General features: G+C 37.7%; 1 protein-coding gene across 2 annotated transcripts in view; it reads right to left on the minus strand.

Moving 5' to 3' along the window:
• LOC124381299 (spectrin beta chain, non-erythrocytic 1-like) overlaps positions 1 to 13,955 on the minus strand; it is a 70,314-nt gene that overhangs the window by 30,803 nt on the left and 25,556 nt on the right. For both annotated transcript variants that reach the window (XM_046842784.1, XM_046842783.1), the window contains one exon: positions 3,140 to 3,291. In XM_046842784.1, coding sequence (XP_046698740.1) covers positions 3,140 to 3,291 — 152 coding nt within the window. The remainder of the gene's footprint in view (positions 1 to 3,139; positions 3,292 to 13,955) is intronic.

The following is a 13,955-nucleotide window of genomic DNA, read 5'->3' on the forward strand; positions in this document are numbered from 1 at the left end:
TGGCAGATGCCCTTATCCATACAAAGTTCTACAGCTGAGGATGGTACTGAGGTGTGATACAGAGAAGGCTGGCACAGGTTTCATGGTATTGGTAGGTTTAAGGGGTTAGTGTTAGCAGTGTCATTGTAGTTTTTACATGCAAATGTAGATTCCACTGTGTTCTAGTTAAACAATTCTTTTGCTAAAGTTTTATATAGTGGTGTGTTCTTAATGAAAGCTTTCCCAAAATGATATCCTATTCCTAAGCTAACAGTATCGCAATGTATCGCAGCATATCGTATCGCAACCCCTGTATCGTGATTCTGTATGCATCACCGACAGATTCTTGCTGATACACCAAACATTACATGCCTGCCAGACACCTTTCCATGCTGAAGCCATTATTAACAAAATAACATTTGTCACATTGCTGGGAATTCATTCTATAATTAGCAATTCATTCTATAATTAACAATTAATTATAATCTCATTAAAAAGGAACCCTGACTTGTGGGGTGTCTGATATTTTTTAAGACTTCTTTGCAGGTTTCTGAACTGAACACTCAAAGAATAACAATGTTTTTAATGTCATAGGTCTTTATATTACTATAATAGGTCTATATTATAATCTCAAACAACAGAAACACCTGATTTGATCCGGGGAAATCACCAGGAGCTATACCTTAGGTTTCACCACAGCTGCCAGGACATACAGCACTTCCCCACTGCTTTCCTCTTTTCAATACAAACCCCCGTGTGCTTTCACACAGAGTGTGGTTTTAATTCTTGCAAAGTCTTTTTGAATATCTAAGCATAAGCTCAAATTTGGGAATGGAATATAAAAAATCTATCATCAGTCTATCTATGACAAAGTTTCTGTTCATGTTTTAGCAGGAATGGTATTTTTGTGCACTTCTTCATTTCCCCCAACACATTCTTGTTCTTTTTTTTTGGCTTCATGATCATTTGCTCTAATACCATAGTGTCAACATGACCATCCATTAAAATATAACGTGTTTCGTGCAACAATTCCACTCACTTCCTGGTGTAATAATGATCCGATCGCAGTGAAGATCGGGGGATTAATAGCCTGGCAGTGCTGGGGAGCTCCATTGTGAGCTTAGTACAGAGAGTGGGCTTGTGCAATACAACAGTTTTATTGTCTCTTCACAATATATGACCACAATATCTACTGTAGTAATGTTTACTTTAATCATGTTATATTACCAGACCTGCCAATGAACTATGGAAATAGAAAAAAGAAAGAAAAAAGACTGAAATGATAGGAAGTGCTGGATATTTTTGTTTTCCTGTGTTTGGTTGAAAAAGAATAAAGGACAAAGTAGTCCAACTAAAGAGTGTGTATAGTATATATACATACATACATACATACATACATACACACACAACTACAAATACACCATTCGTGTCAGTTCTCATAATTCCTAAGTAAACAAATAATTATATTACAATCTTCCCATCTTTCTTTAAAACTATAATGCTGGAAATGCTTATTTTCCTGCCCCTCTTCCCCCAAGATTAATGGTTCTAGTCTATTAAATAATCAAAAATGTTCTACTTTTCATGATAAATTGTTGAGCTGGAATGCATCCCGCGTGGGTCTCATCAAACAAAATGACATTAGGATGGACTTTTTAAATGAACTGTGGAGGGACGTATAACAGTTAATGGAATTTCAACAACAAACCCCAACCCTAGAATAGAAATGTAATGACTAATGAAATGCACTCACTAACACTGGAATCTTCTTCTATCTACCAAAATGTAGACCAGTTCTAAATCACTCAAATACCTGGCCTGAGGGTGGTGTTTTGTTGTTGTCAAGTCAAATCGATCAAAAGGTACAATAAATATGTCTGGATGTTTTTATGTCCATCTATTCTATTTCCAAGCTACTTATAAAAAAACCTGCACTCAGCATCCAAAAGTATGTGGACACCTAACTGTTATACCCAGATGCGGTTCTTTACGAATGGATGGAAGAATATAATTATTGAGAATGCCCTGTATGCTGTAGCGTTACAATTTCCCTGAAACTAAGAGGCCCAAACATGTTTAATCATGACAGTGCTGCTGTACACAAAGACATGGTGTCTTAAAGCCGGAGTTGGATAACAAGTTGCTCAAGCCTTGATCTACAACTATAGGATGAAATTGAACACCAACTGTGCACCGTGTTTTCTTACTTGACATGTTTCTGAACTCAATAATGCTCGGGCGGATGAGCAAATAACCCAAAGCCACATGTTCCAAGATCTAAAAGCAGGAGAAAAAGCAGAAGCAGTCTTTGTTACATATAGAAAAACAGTACAGTCTTTTTTTTTTTTTGCATAACCAAGCTTGCTAGGACACTATGGTCAGAGCTTAAGGGAAAAGCACAGCACCCCTGGAGCAGAGGGTTAAGGGTCTTGCTCAAGGAACCACCTGTGACAGCTTGGCAATGGTGAGTTTGGAAAACTTGACCTTCATATCATCAACTCAGAGCATAAACAGTTAAGCTGCCACTGCCCATCTAGTGGAAAGTCTTTCCAGGAAAGTGGAGCATATCACATCATATGAGCAAAAAAAATAATATATTTAATAGTTGGGGGTCCACAAACTTATGGTGATACAGTGCAGTTGCCTCCAAATTAAATTGCAAACATTTTAGCAGGAAGCTCCTAATCCACAGATAACATTTTTAATGCCAGTGGTGCCTCCTGCCACGGGCTGTGTCCCAAACTGCATACTAGTGAACAAGTACTGTGTTAGTCAAGTCAAGGTAAAGGAAACAAAAATTCTACATAAAACAGGAAACACCACCATTTTATACTCAGACAACAATCAGGCCAGAATTTATAAGGCTACAGAGTCAAGCAAACTGACCAAAAGCTTAAGCTAGCTACCAAAACCACTACCATAAACTATCAGAGCACTAACCTCTTCTTGACCACAGTCTAAAACTGTCATCAGATTCTGATCTAGAACCCGTTTTGAACCTGAATTCATGCTGACGGAAGTGGTAATGAAATTGCTGCTTAAAATGAAAGCGTATCCACTCTGTGAGACACGAGACTAGAAGAAATGCTTAAGAAACGCTTTCTTGTGACTTGACCTTTATGATGATAATATAGGTTGATCGCTTTGCATGGGTACATACCAGTTTTTCTCCCGACAACACCTCCAGGAGCTTAATGAGCATGCGCCCATCCCTCAGATCCATATACAGGTCTGTGATGCGGCAGGAGACTCGGGACAGGTGGGAGTTTACCCATTTGGTAAAGGTCTTCTTCTGCACAGCTTCTCGCTCATCTGAAAGAAGAAAAGGATTACGATGAAGTATAGAAAAAAAATAAGTGACGGAACAAAATGGTGTGCTAGCGAGTGGATCAGTCCTCCTCCTATTAAGATGAGTTTATGTAAATGTGCATGCGAACACAAACAGGAGGCTAAAAAAGAACCAAAAAGACACTCCTGAGGTCGATATACTAATGAAGGCACATGAATGTCTGTGATCTCCGTTTGTCATTTTTCTAGTGATCCATGTGATCTTGCATATTTCCTCTCGCTGCAAATTTCTGGCCCAGAAATGAACTCCACCTTCATTCCATCTTTAAAACGCAACCAATAAGAGATATATACTTTCAACAGGCAAAATACACTCTCAGAAAGTGTACTGTTAATGTAAGGTTCCCACTCCAGCGACAAGGAAAGAGTGGGAACCTTTACGTTTTCTGAAACTGTGGGGTGATTGAAAGAAAGAAAAATGTGTTTCTTGCCATTTGCCACACAGGCAGTAGAGGGCGCTGCAAATTAGCGGTTGCTGCTTTACACTCATGTTCAAGTGAAATTGCTTTCACTAAATTATTATTAACAAACAATGCAAAATACAAGATGCCAAAAACAGAAACAGCTTGCCCAATTAAACACAAAAGAAATAATGAAACATCTAATGCTAATTTGATCACTCTACATGTGTCCTGAAAAGCCTGTTGGGTGGTCTAGGGGAACTGTAAGGCCATAAACCAAGCTTTCAGCTATACTTCCACCCACCCACATACGCACACAACCACCCACCCGCTTGGCTCAACGAAGTGTGTCAACGCCAACGCCTTTGCTGGATGAAGCATTTGCCTAATGCTCTCCAAAGCCTGTTGCCATAGAAATCTGGAGCAAAGATTTGCAGCCTCTTTGCGCAGAAGGGACCACACCGATATCTCAGCAGATCTCAAAGCCAACAACTGTTAACATATCCGCAGTTGTATAACGTACATTAAATCAAATTCACTGTTAAGACATTCAGAAATGCATATAATTCCTCTTGCTCATACAGAACAGGACCTTCTGCTGACAGAACAGCGAACATCTGCAGTATCATTTACTGCACACAATACTAGACAATTATAATATTTCATTTGGACCAACAGACATTCCGTACAACATCATCATCATCTTTTTCGAACCAAACTAATCCACATACAAAGTCAGTGAGAACACGAGAGCACTAAAGTCAGGATCGAGCCACAGTTCAGACTGCAGTAATCTGTGATACTGTGTGGGCCAGAGAACTGATCTACAGCGCTAATCTGTATTCCTGCATCCAAGTGCTCGAAAAGCCACCATGAGTTCACTGCCCTCTTAAAGGCACAGAATCTACACTGCTATGCATAAGTTTCTCTAAGTTATGCTCTAAATTCTCTATGTTAAATGTGTGTTTTATATTAAAATCATATACATTTACAGCACTAGGCAGAAGCCCTTATCGAGAGCGACATTTATCCCATTGATGCAACTAAGCGCTACGGGAAAGGCCTTGCTCAGGGCCCAGAAGTGGCAGCTTGGTGTGGGTGGGATTTGAACTAACAACCTTCAGATCCAAAGTCCAATGCCTTAACCACTAAGCTGCCACCTCCTCACGTTTTTATATTACTCTGGCTTATTTTATTTTTATTTTATTATACTTTTTGTATACCTTGGCTTGTCAATTATTACACAACTACATTTTTGATACTTTTTTGAAAATTTTGATTTACTTATGCACATAATGTCTCTTCTCAATCTACAGTATGTATGAACTATGAAAAGGACCTATGAAATTTGCAACCAAATATAACTACTAACTAAATACTCAACATGGGCCATGACAAAAAGTACACACACAACCACAGAGAAAGAGAGAGAGAGAGAGAGAGAGAGAGAGAGAGAGACAAAGAAAGAAGGAGCAAGAGAGCCAGAAATAAATGCTCAATACCATCAGTCAGTAATTTTACAAATTGCCTTCCAAAATAAATCTCTCCATTACCATAGCAAAAGTGAGACAGACAGAGTGTAAAAAAAAGAAAGTTTTCAGCATAGTTTTCAAAAGATTTTTCTAGATGCCCTCCAAAAAAAGCAGTGAGAGAAAGAGAGAGAGGGAGGGAAAAAACAAACAAACGAATGAACGACACACAAAGAAAGGTAGAGAGAGAGAGAGAGTGAGGGCAAAACTGGTAGACCTATAGGCCAAAGCATCAGCTCTTTAGCTCTTCTATATCAGCAGCTCAGAGAACAAATCCTAATCTAGGATTAACTTCCTCATTCTTAAGGATAAATAACACCTAAATATCCCTTCAAAAGGTACTTACCAAAATACTTGAAAAAGACTCATTGTTTTGCCAGTACATGCTCTGCTGGAGCTACTGCCTGATACTGCACAATGATAAAGGGCCAAAGCAAGATCAAACCACTCCGGTTGCCATGACGACGCTTCTATACAGGCTAAACCAAGCGGATGTGAAAGTGTCAAAACTGAAAGGTAATATATAATAATAAAAAACATGTTGTGCACCGGCCACTTTATTAGGAACATCTTTATACTTGAACATGTATACGGATCAGTAGTTACATATGTATAACGTACAGGTCAAAACAAAGAAAAAAGTGATTTCAGCAACTTTGACTGTGGCATGGTGGTGACTAATAAAAGCATTCGTTACAAGCATGGTTGCTAAAAGAGAAAAGCAACAGTGAAAGCACAATACATCAGACCTTAAGACACATGAGCTACAACAGCGGAAGACCACATCAGGTTACACTCCTGTCAGCCTAAAACAGTCATCTCAGGCTACACTGGGCTCGAGTTCACCCACACTAAACATGTAAAAACTGGCCAAGCAATGATTTACAATCCTCAACTGTTCAACGTAATGCATTGTTCTGCTAAAACCTGATTGGTTACTGGAATAATACTATCAATAATGAGATGTATAGGATTTTCTTACTAAGTGGTCACTGAGGGTAAGCAATATTTTAGTAAATGTTATAAATAAAAAGCCCAAAACACTAAATATAGTCCTCATACACATTATGCATTAATGCTTATTTAAGTCTAGCAGATCATGTTGGTCATATATAAACACACATTTCTTTTTAAGACATAGCGGTTATTCTTTATTAGATTTAATGTAACCTATTATAGGCCAATTTATTCAGAGAGTCAATATTGCACTGTAGATAAGGGTTGTATTTACTGAGTTAAGGATCCTTTCGCCGCTAAAAGCCTCTTCAGTTACGCTGACGTGCTGCAAACTGACTTCTGCAGCTCGCCAAACAAAAACGCCCCCCCCGACGCATCAACAATAAGTGCTGCAGTTAATCAATACTCAACTGTCATGAGGCTATTTCCAGCCTGTACTTTACCACCTGGCCTATTGGCGATAGTGGAGTTTAAAGCAGCTGCGTGTGTGTGTGTGTGTGTGTGTGTGTGTGTGTGTGTGTGTGTGTGTGTGTGTGTGTGTGTGTGTGTGAGGGGGGTTATGTAAGCTGCTTTATTTGACCTTGATCCTGGCTGGTGGGACATTTTGCATCATTAATGAGAACGGATACACCACCTCTGCTCTTAACTACTAACTACAGTGATGTAATAAGATCGCGAGATCGTGACATACTAGCAGCAGAAAAAAGAGAGGGGGTTTCCATAAGTTTAGAAATGTAAACAATTTATAAATGTAGAAGTTGGTAAAGAATGCAATTTTCTCTCTTTTCACCTTCTACCTTTTGTTCAATAAATAAATAAATAAATTTAATTATGCAAAGGAGTTTCCCAGACCACCACAGGCATATTATCTCATTTATACAATTAGACTTTTATATTTAGACCTCAAGCTTCCTGTTATGATGGTATAGAAAGTTCCAGAAAAAGTACCTGATGTTTAATTAATGGGGAGACGGTAGCTTAGTGCATAAGGCATTGGACATTGGTGTTGAGGTCATGAGTGGAGGTTGACTGGTATGAGATTTTCTCAGGCGGATGTCGATTTTTAGAAATCACGGCAGCCGATGGCCCATATATTATGGAGATTTTTTTATGGTCAAAATGTCTTTATTTCCCCCTTCATCTCATTAAATCTAATAGTTAATGAATAAAACGTGATACAGAAAATTGCTTAAATGAAACATTTATTGAACAACAAAAAACGCTCCAATCAGTACACTTATCATCAGGTGGGTGGTTGGCTCTAATCGAACCGCGTCAGCTGTTTTTCATCTGATTCTGCAAGTCGAATCAGTGGCGGAGCTCGACAAGGGGGAGGTGAACTCTGATTGGATAATTACCTAAGCGAATGAGCATGCGAGAAAGAAACGGAACACGCTTGCTGTCATTCTTGCTCTTGTCCTTGCAACTTAGCAGACATGATTGATTAAAGCTACATGAATCCGTTAGTAATGATCAGGGCAGGTGTGAACGCTGCTTGTTTTTTATATTCATGGTTATAGTGTTTCCGGTTTCCCTGTTTGGACGCCGAATACAGACTACTGCCACCTGCTGGTATGGGAAAGTTATGTTCTCTCACGCAAGTGCAGAACTGTCCACGCACGGTTTGGTTAAAAAAAAATGCCAAAAATCAGACAACCTCCGAGTTCAAATCCCAGCCACTCCTGGGCCCCTGAACAAGGCCCTTAAACCCATAGTAGCTCAGGTGTATGAATAAGATAAATGGAAGTCGCTCAGAAGATGGGCGTCTGCAAAATGCTGAAAATGTAAAAGATGCCAGCAGATTCCGACTATTATTAAAATTATATCTGTATCTCTAAATCTTATTTACTTAAGAATAGAAGTACATTTAAAAAATATATATATTTTTTAAACAATTGACAAATTAACAAACACGTTACTTCACATGCAAATATGTATCAATTTACATTCAATGTATTCATATGAAAAGGTTAAGGTTCGGTAGAGGGTCAACGTTCAAACCTTAGCATCTAGTCTAACAATATACACTATTCAACTTCGAAAATTAAAACATTTAAGAAACCAGTGTTATGGGACGGCATCTCGTGACATTATCACTAGCGATCACATGCTGTTTATTGAGTGGCACCTCAATGCCAAATATCTCAGATTGTCGTTAACATGCAGAATGCTTATTATAGCTCCCAGACAGTCAAATAGATAGGGCAATTCCCGCACTCAATATATCACAAATGTCATAAGTCACGCAAACCTAGTCACACATTGCAGGACGTTGTGAGTTTTAACAAAGTGCGATGGAATGAAGGAATTCTCTTTAGTTTATCTATGCCGATGTCAAAGCGCTACACGTCTCGACACGATTTATATCATAGGTTATACATTACTCAATCCCGTGAGTATGTTTCGCCGTACTTGAAATCTATAAATGTCGGTAAATGACAAGAATGAGACAAGACCATGATTAGAAGCATACTGATCCTGTGGATTGTATTAAGTGTACGTAGCCTTGAAGAACACCATAATGGAGGTTACTGCCAATGTAGGCCATCCAGATATATCCTGCATTCTCCATTTATACACACCTCACAAGGCTGTCTATGCAGCAAGGGAAAGAGTGTTAATATCAAATTTGATCTATAAGAAGGTTGGGTTTTAATGCTCATAGGTACAAGGTTAAAGTAGAATACCCTAGGTGGACAAGGGTTTGACAAAAGGTCTGGGATACAGTCAGCATTTCAGTTCATCCTAATGGTGTTCAATAGGGTTGAGGTCAGAGTTCTGTAGCCACCACTCAAGATCTTCCACTGCTTTGTGCACAGGGGCATTTTCAGGCTGGAACAGGTTTGGTTCTCCGAGTTTAAGTGAAGGGAAAATTAAAAGGAACCACATCCAGAGATGAGATTGTGTGCCTACAACTATCTGTGAACAGTTTCGGAATAAAACATATATAGCTCAAAAAGTCAGATGTCCTATTTTTGTCCATATAATGTATCTTATAAAGAAAACCTAAAACTCTTATTCTTTCATTTCTTCACAAATCCAAGAAAAGAGATGATATAGCTATATTTTTCAGCTGTTGATCAATCAATATCAGTCCTGAGCATCTGCAGACAAGGAGCCACAGGTAATAATCAGAATAATGCTGATTTTGATTAACAAAAGGACAATTCGGTGTGTGATAATGTTTTGTTCAAATTAATTTGTTACATTTCGTAAAAAATATATGGAGCATTGTGTGTTGCCACAACAACAAACACACGGAAGGCAGCTTGTAAGTGAAATAATATTTTACATATTTGTTTAAAGTATTGGTATAAATGGTTACATTTTCCCAGTTCACTCATACTAAATATCAGCGCTCTTAAAAACACATAGTCTGTAATAAACTCTTGTATAATATATACACATGAAATGACATCACCCCCTGGGGTAGCTTTTAATAGATGAGACCATATATACAGTACATTTATCGACCTGGGCTTTTTTTTAACTTGAGTTCAAACCTAATGTGAAAAACAAATGCATTATCACTGCAACTGGCAGTACTACAGCCAGATATGCTTTTTTTTTTAATGTCAGAGAAAAATGGCCAGACTGTAGGCTAAAGTATCTGATCTCTGTTTACAACAGTGGTGAGTAGGAAAGCACAGAACGCACATGACAAATCCTCAGAGTAAATGAGCTACAATAGCCGAAAACCGCATGCAATTCCACTCATATAAGCTAAGGCTCTCAGGGACTACACAGCAAAAAACAGAATAAAGCACATTCTTTTAGTGATTCTGACACTACACCTGTTTCTCCATTCTGATAATCAATGCAAACATTAACTAAAGCTACATGCATTTGTAAGATTTTCCACATAAATGACCGGATGTACAGGAGTTCCTATTAACAGGGCCAGTAAATATGCATTTGTGGCAGCTTAAAAAAACATGGCTTTTTAGTTCTAGTACCAGAACTTTTAATACAATACATTTACATGTAGCGTTTACAGGGACCTAGTGTTCATAGTGCCTACACTAACCATGTGCGATCATATGAGAAGATAGTGTGCGCTGGCCTGCTCAGTGTGCGATAAATCTGAAAACAAAAATGTATCATGTTGCATAAAGAGAGACATGTTAATCATTACATAAACGACAAACATGACAGAGTCGAATTGAACCCTGCTATCAGCCTTTGCGTCAGTTTATGAGTTAGATACAGTATTTGTGTACAAAGATTTGTGTTAGCAATCGCCCACAGCATATAAAATAAGGGTTTGATATGGACTTAGCCACTCAGTATCCCAAATACACACCCAAAAAAAGTTACTTTTCATAGTAAATATATTTAAAACTAACATTTTCTACATTTTAAAAATGAAGCCACACCAGACTTTGGGGGAAAAGGCAATAAATCAATGATGTAAAGTAAATATTAAAATCTTACCCTACCCTCCATAATTACAGCTGGATTCCAAAATATACATTTGCACTCTTTTGAAATAATTTGATTTGGTGAGATCTTTACCAAATGGTTTCTATTACATAGTGTATTTGTGTACATGATCATCAAACCAAACAAACCATTGTGGAAACTTGGAATCTGGAGGCATAATGGACATCCTAATGGTCTCCATAAGTGTCTAATAGACACCCACAAGTACTCTACAAATTGCCAAAGGTGTTCTGTTGGTCTTTAATCACATCCACTAGCACTTGTTGTCATTAAGAGGCAAAAAATTACTAGGAGAGACTTAAAATTCCCATTACACCCAATTTAACCATTACAAAAGTCTATAAGGTCTAAAATATCACTTATGAGCAATAGAAATACATGAATAAACAATAACATATCATAAAATTCATCAATTAAAATATATAAAAGTAAATAAATAAATAATGACTCAGTGCACAGACATTGTCCTATCAGTTTCAGTATCAGTCATAGTCAATTATTAGCACATATTTGGAAACAATGTTAATACTGCTGAAGGGTTTAATGCAGATATCACAGAACGCAGTCAAAACTATTTTGTTCTTTGCTATAATGTATTCTGATATACTGTATGTTTGCAATATATAACTCTATTTAGACACTACTGACAATATACACAATTGTATAGGACGTCTTTTAATGTGGTAGCATTTCACTTTATTTTACTTTACTTTAACTAGGAGACCCGAAGCTATTCCAGCATCACAATGCCCAGGTGCACAAAGAGTCATTAAGATATGCTTTACATGGTATGGAGTGGAAGATCTTGTGTCCCCTGCAATTAAGCTCTGACCTCAACCCTACTGAACACCTGTGGGCTGGTTGAAACACTGACTGCACCCCAGACCTTCTCACCTGACCTACATCAATACGTGACTTCACCAACACCTATGTGAATGAATAAACACAGATCTCTACAAGCACAATCCAAAATCACTGAAACAAAAACAGGTCAGGTGTTCAAAGACTTTAGTCCCATATAGCGTACTTTGAGACATCCGAGACTCTTTATCAACAAATTGCTGACATCAATCATAGGGAATGTGCTGAATCTCTCCGGATAACAATAAATATTACCTCTGAATACACCATAAATATAAGTGTCTGCATTGCTCACATTCACTCCAAGTAGACAAGAAACAATATTATTGAAGTCACGTAATGGCTCAGAAGGGATTCATTTCCTTTAGCAAACACGATGGCTCCTCCGAAAAAAAATATAATGTTTAATCAGTTATAACAAGGGCTGTTAAAGGAGTAGACACGATGGTACAAGAAGTACTGAAGAAGATCTGATCCAAGTGGAAATTGGGAGAGGTACAGTACAGCTGAAAGGTTTCTTGTGCTGGCTATTCTCGGTGTTGTTTTAAGGATTGAGAAGATGATTTTAAAGGAAGTATATAAAAAAACTAATCCCTCCATTGAATCAGGACCAGAACAAACAGAACAGAAGATTTGTTTCAAGATGAGATTTTCACCAAACATTTTTAAAAACCAGGTCATTGCAAATTTCCTTCTTTGTTTTTTTAAATAAAACCTGCAAAATAATTAAAATCTTGTCTTCTGGCCTCCTGATATGATGTACAGTTTCATTTATCCTTGACATATGTCTCTAGTAACCACATATGTCCATGTTCAACTAAGTAAATAATAAAAACTTTTTTTTGGCCTCTCTATCTGCAATGAGCCCAGGCCTCCTCATGCTACTGTATATCAGTACCTGACTTTACTAACACCCTTGTAGCTTAATAAGCACAAATCTTCACAAGTACACTCCAAAATCGGGAACAAAATAGGGAACAACTGTGGAATGGGATATTACTGAAACAAACCACGTACAAATGCAAATGCGTGTATACATACAAATCATACAAATGTTAAGGTGTCCACAAACCTTTGTTGAAGAGATCTAAAAAAAATGCATTTTTTTAAATCTAAGGTCATGTGATCCATTCAACCATATTCAGGCCATATTTTAAGTGCTAGCACACTGTCACAAACGGATGTCAATGCATTTAACTAGACAGATTTTCAGACTGCATGCAAGCAAACTGGATTGTAATCTTCGATCATGAAGATTATACAAGTTGCCCATTCCCTTTAATACCCTCTATCTACCAAAAAAAGCAAGCTCAGCAGTGAGGCCCAACAAGAACCTTCTGCATTAATTACAGCCAGGTCAAATCCTACAGTATGAAACATCTCACACATAGTGACATCAGACTTGGTACTTAGTTGCTGTTTGGGGAGGAGTTGAAGCTGCAGGACTGAAGATGAAAAGTTCACTAGCTCCAGCGAACAGATAAAAAAAAAAAAAAAAAAAAAAAAAATAATAGGGTGGGGTTGATTGCTAAAGTCCAAGCACTGTTAAGCTGTCACCAACACTCACATCACCAAACCTCTAGGATCCATGCGCACTGTATCGTGGCTCTACCTGCATTCCAACCCCTGACTTCCTAACACAGCTGCAATATGTAAAAGAAATTCATAATGCTGTACAGTATATGACATAAAGAGGCTTATTTTCTATTCAAGGCCATGACAGACTATCCCTCTTACCCGAGTTCTAACCTAGTTCAGTTTCTGTCTCTGCTACAAGATTTTTAAGCAGTCAGGGACATTAAAATTACACTGACCACAAAACCCAATGTGGTCTCAAACGCTTTCTCACTTCTCAAAAAGCAACAATTGCACAGTAATTTTCACAAAAGGTCATCATTACGATTATATATTCCATATTTAAGATCTAATTAATTCTTAGTTTGTTTAATCACATTTTATTAGCTACCACCTGCTATGGTTATGATTACCGTAACTATTTCTCACCATGCCTCTTTTGAAAGCTACTAGTCATGCAATGATTTTATTTACTACAGTTTCTCATCCCTCTAAAACAGATTTCTGGATACAGCATTGAAAAGATCTCATTTATGGCGGCTTATTCCAGGCTAATGCCATGTTATTGCTGGTCTGTGTATGATTAACTTGCAGATACTTGTTTGACTCCGACTGATCTTGTAATGTGCAAGTATGAATCTGCACGGCTGATGAAATGGAAAAAACGAAAAAATACCCCGCTACAAACCATGCAGAAAATGTATTTAAAAAAAAAAAAAAAAAAGGTTCCATATATATGTTTGTCTTCTTATTTCACTAAAGTTGTGCTTACATTTTAATGCCAACTAATAAACTCCTAATTAGTATATTTTTGCCCTCTCATGACTAGTTACCAAAGCATACATAGTTACATAGCGGTTTG

Source organism: Silurus meridionalis, chromosome 28 (assembly GCF_014805685.1).
Source record: "Silurus meridionalis isolate SWU-2019-XX chromosome 28, ASM1480568v1, whole genome shotgun sequence".
NCBI lineage: Eukaryota > Metazoa > Chordata > Actinopteri > Siluriformes > Siluridae > Silurus > Silurus meridionalis.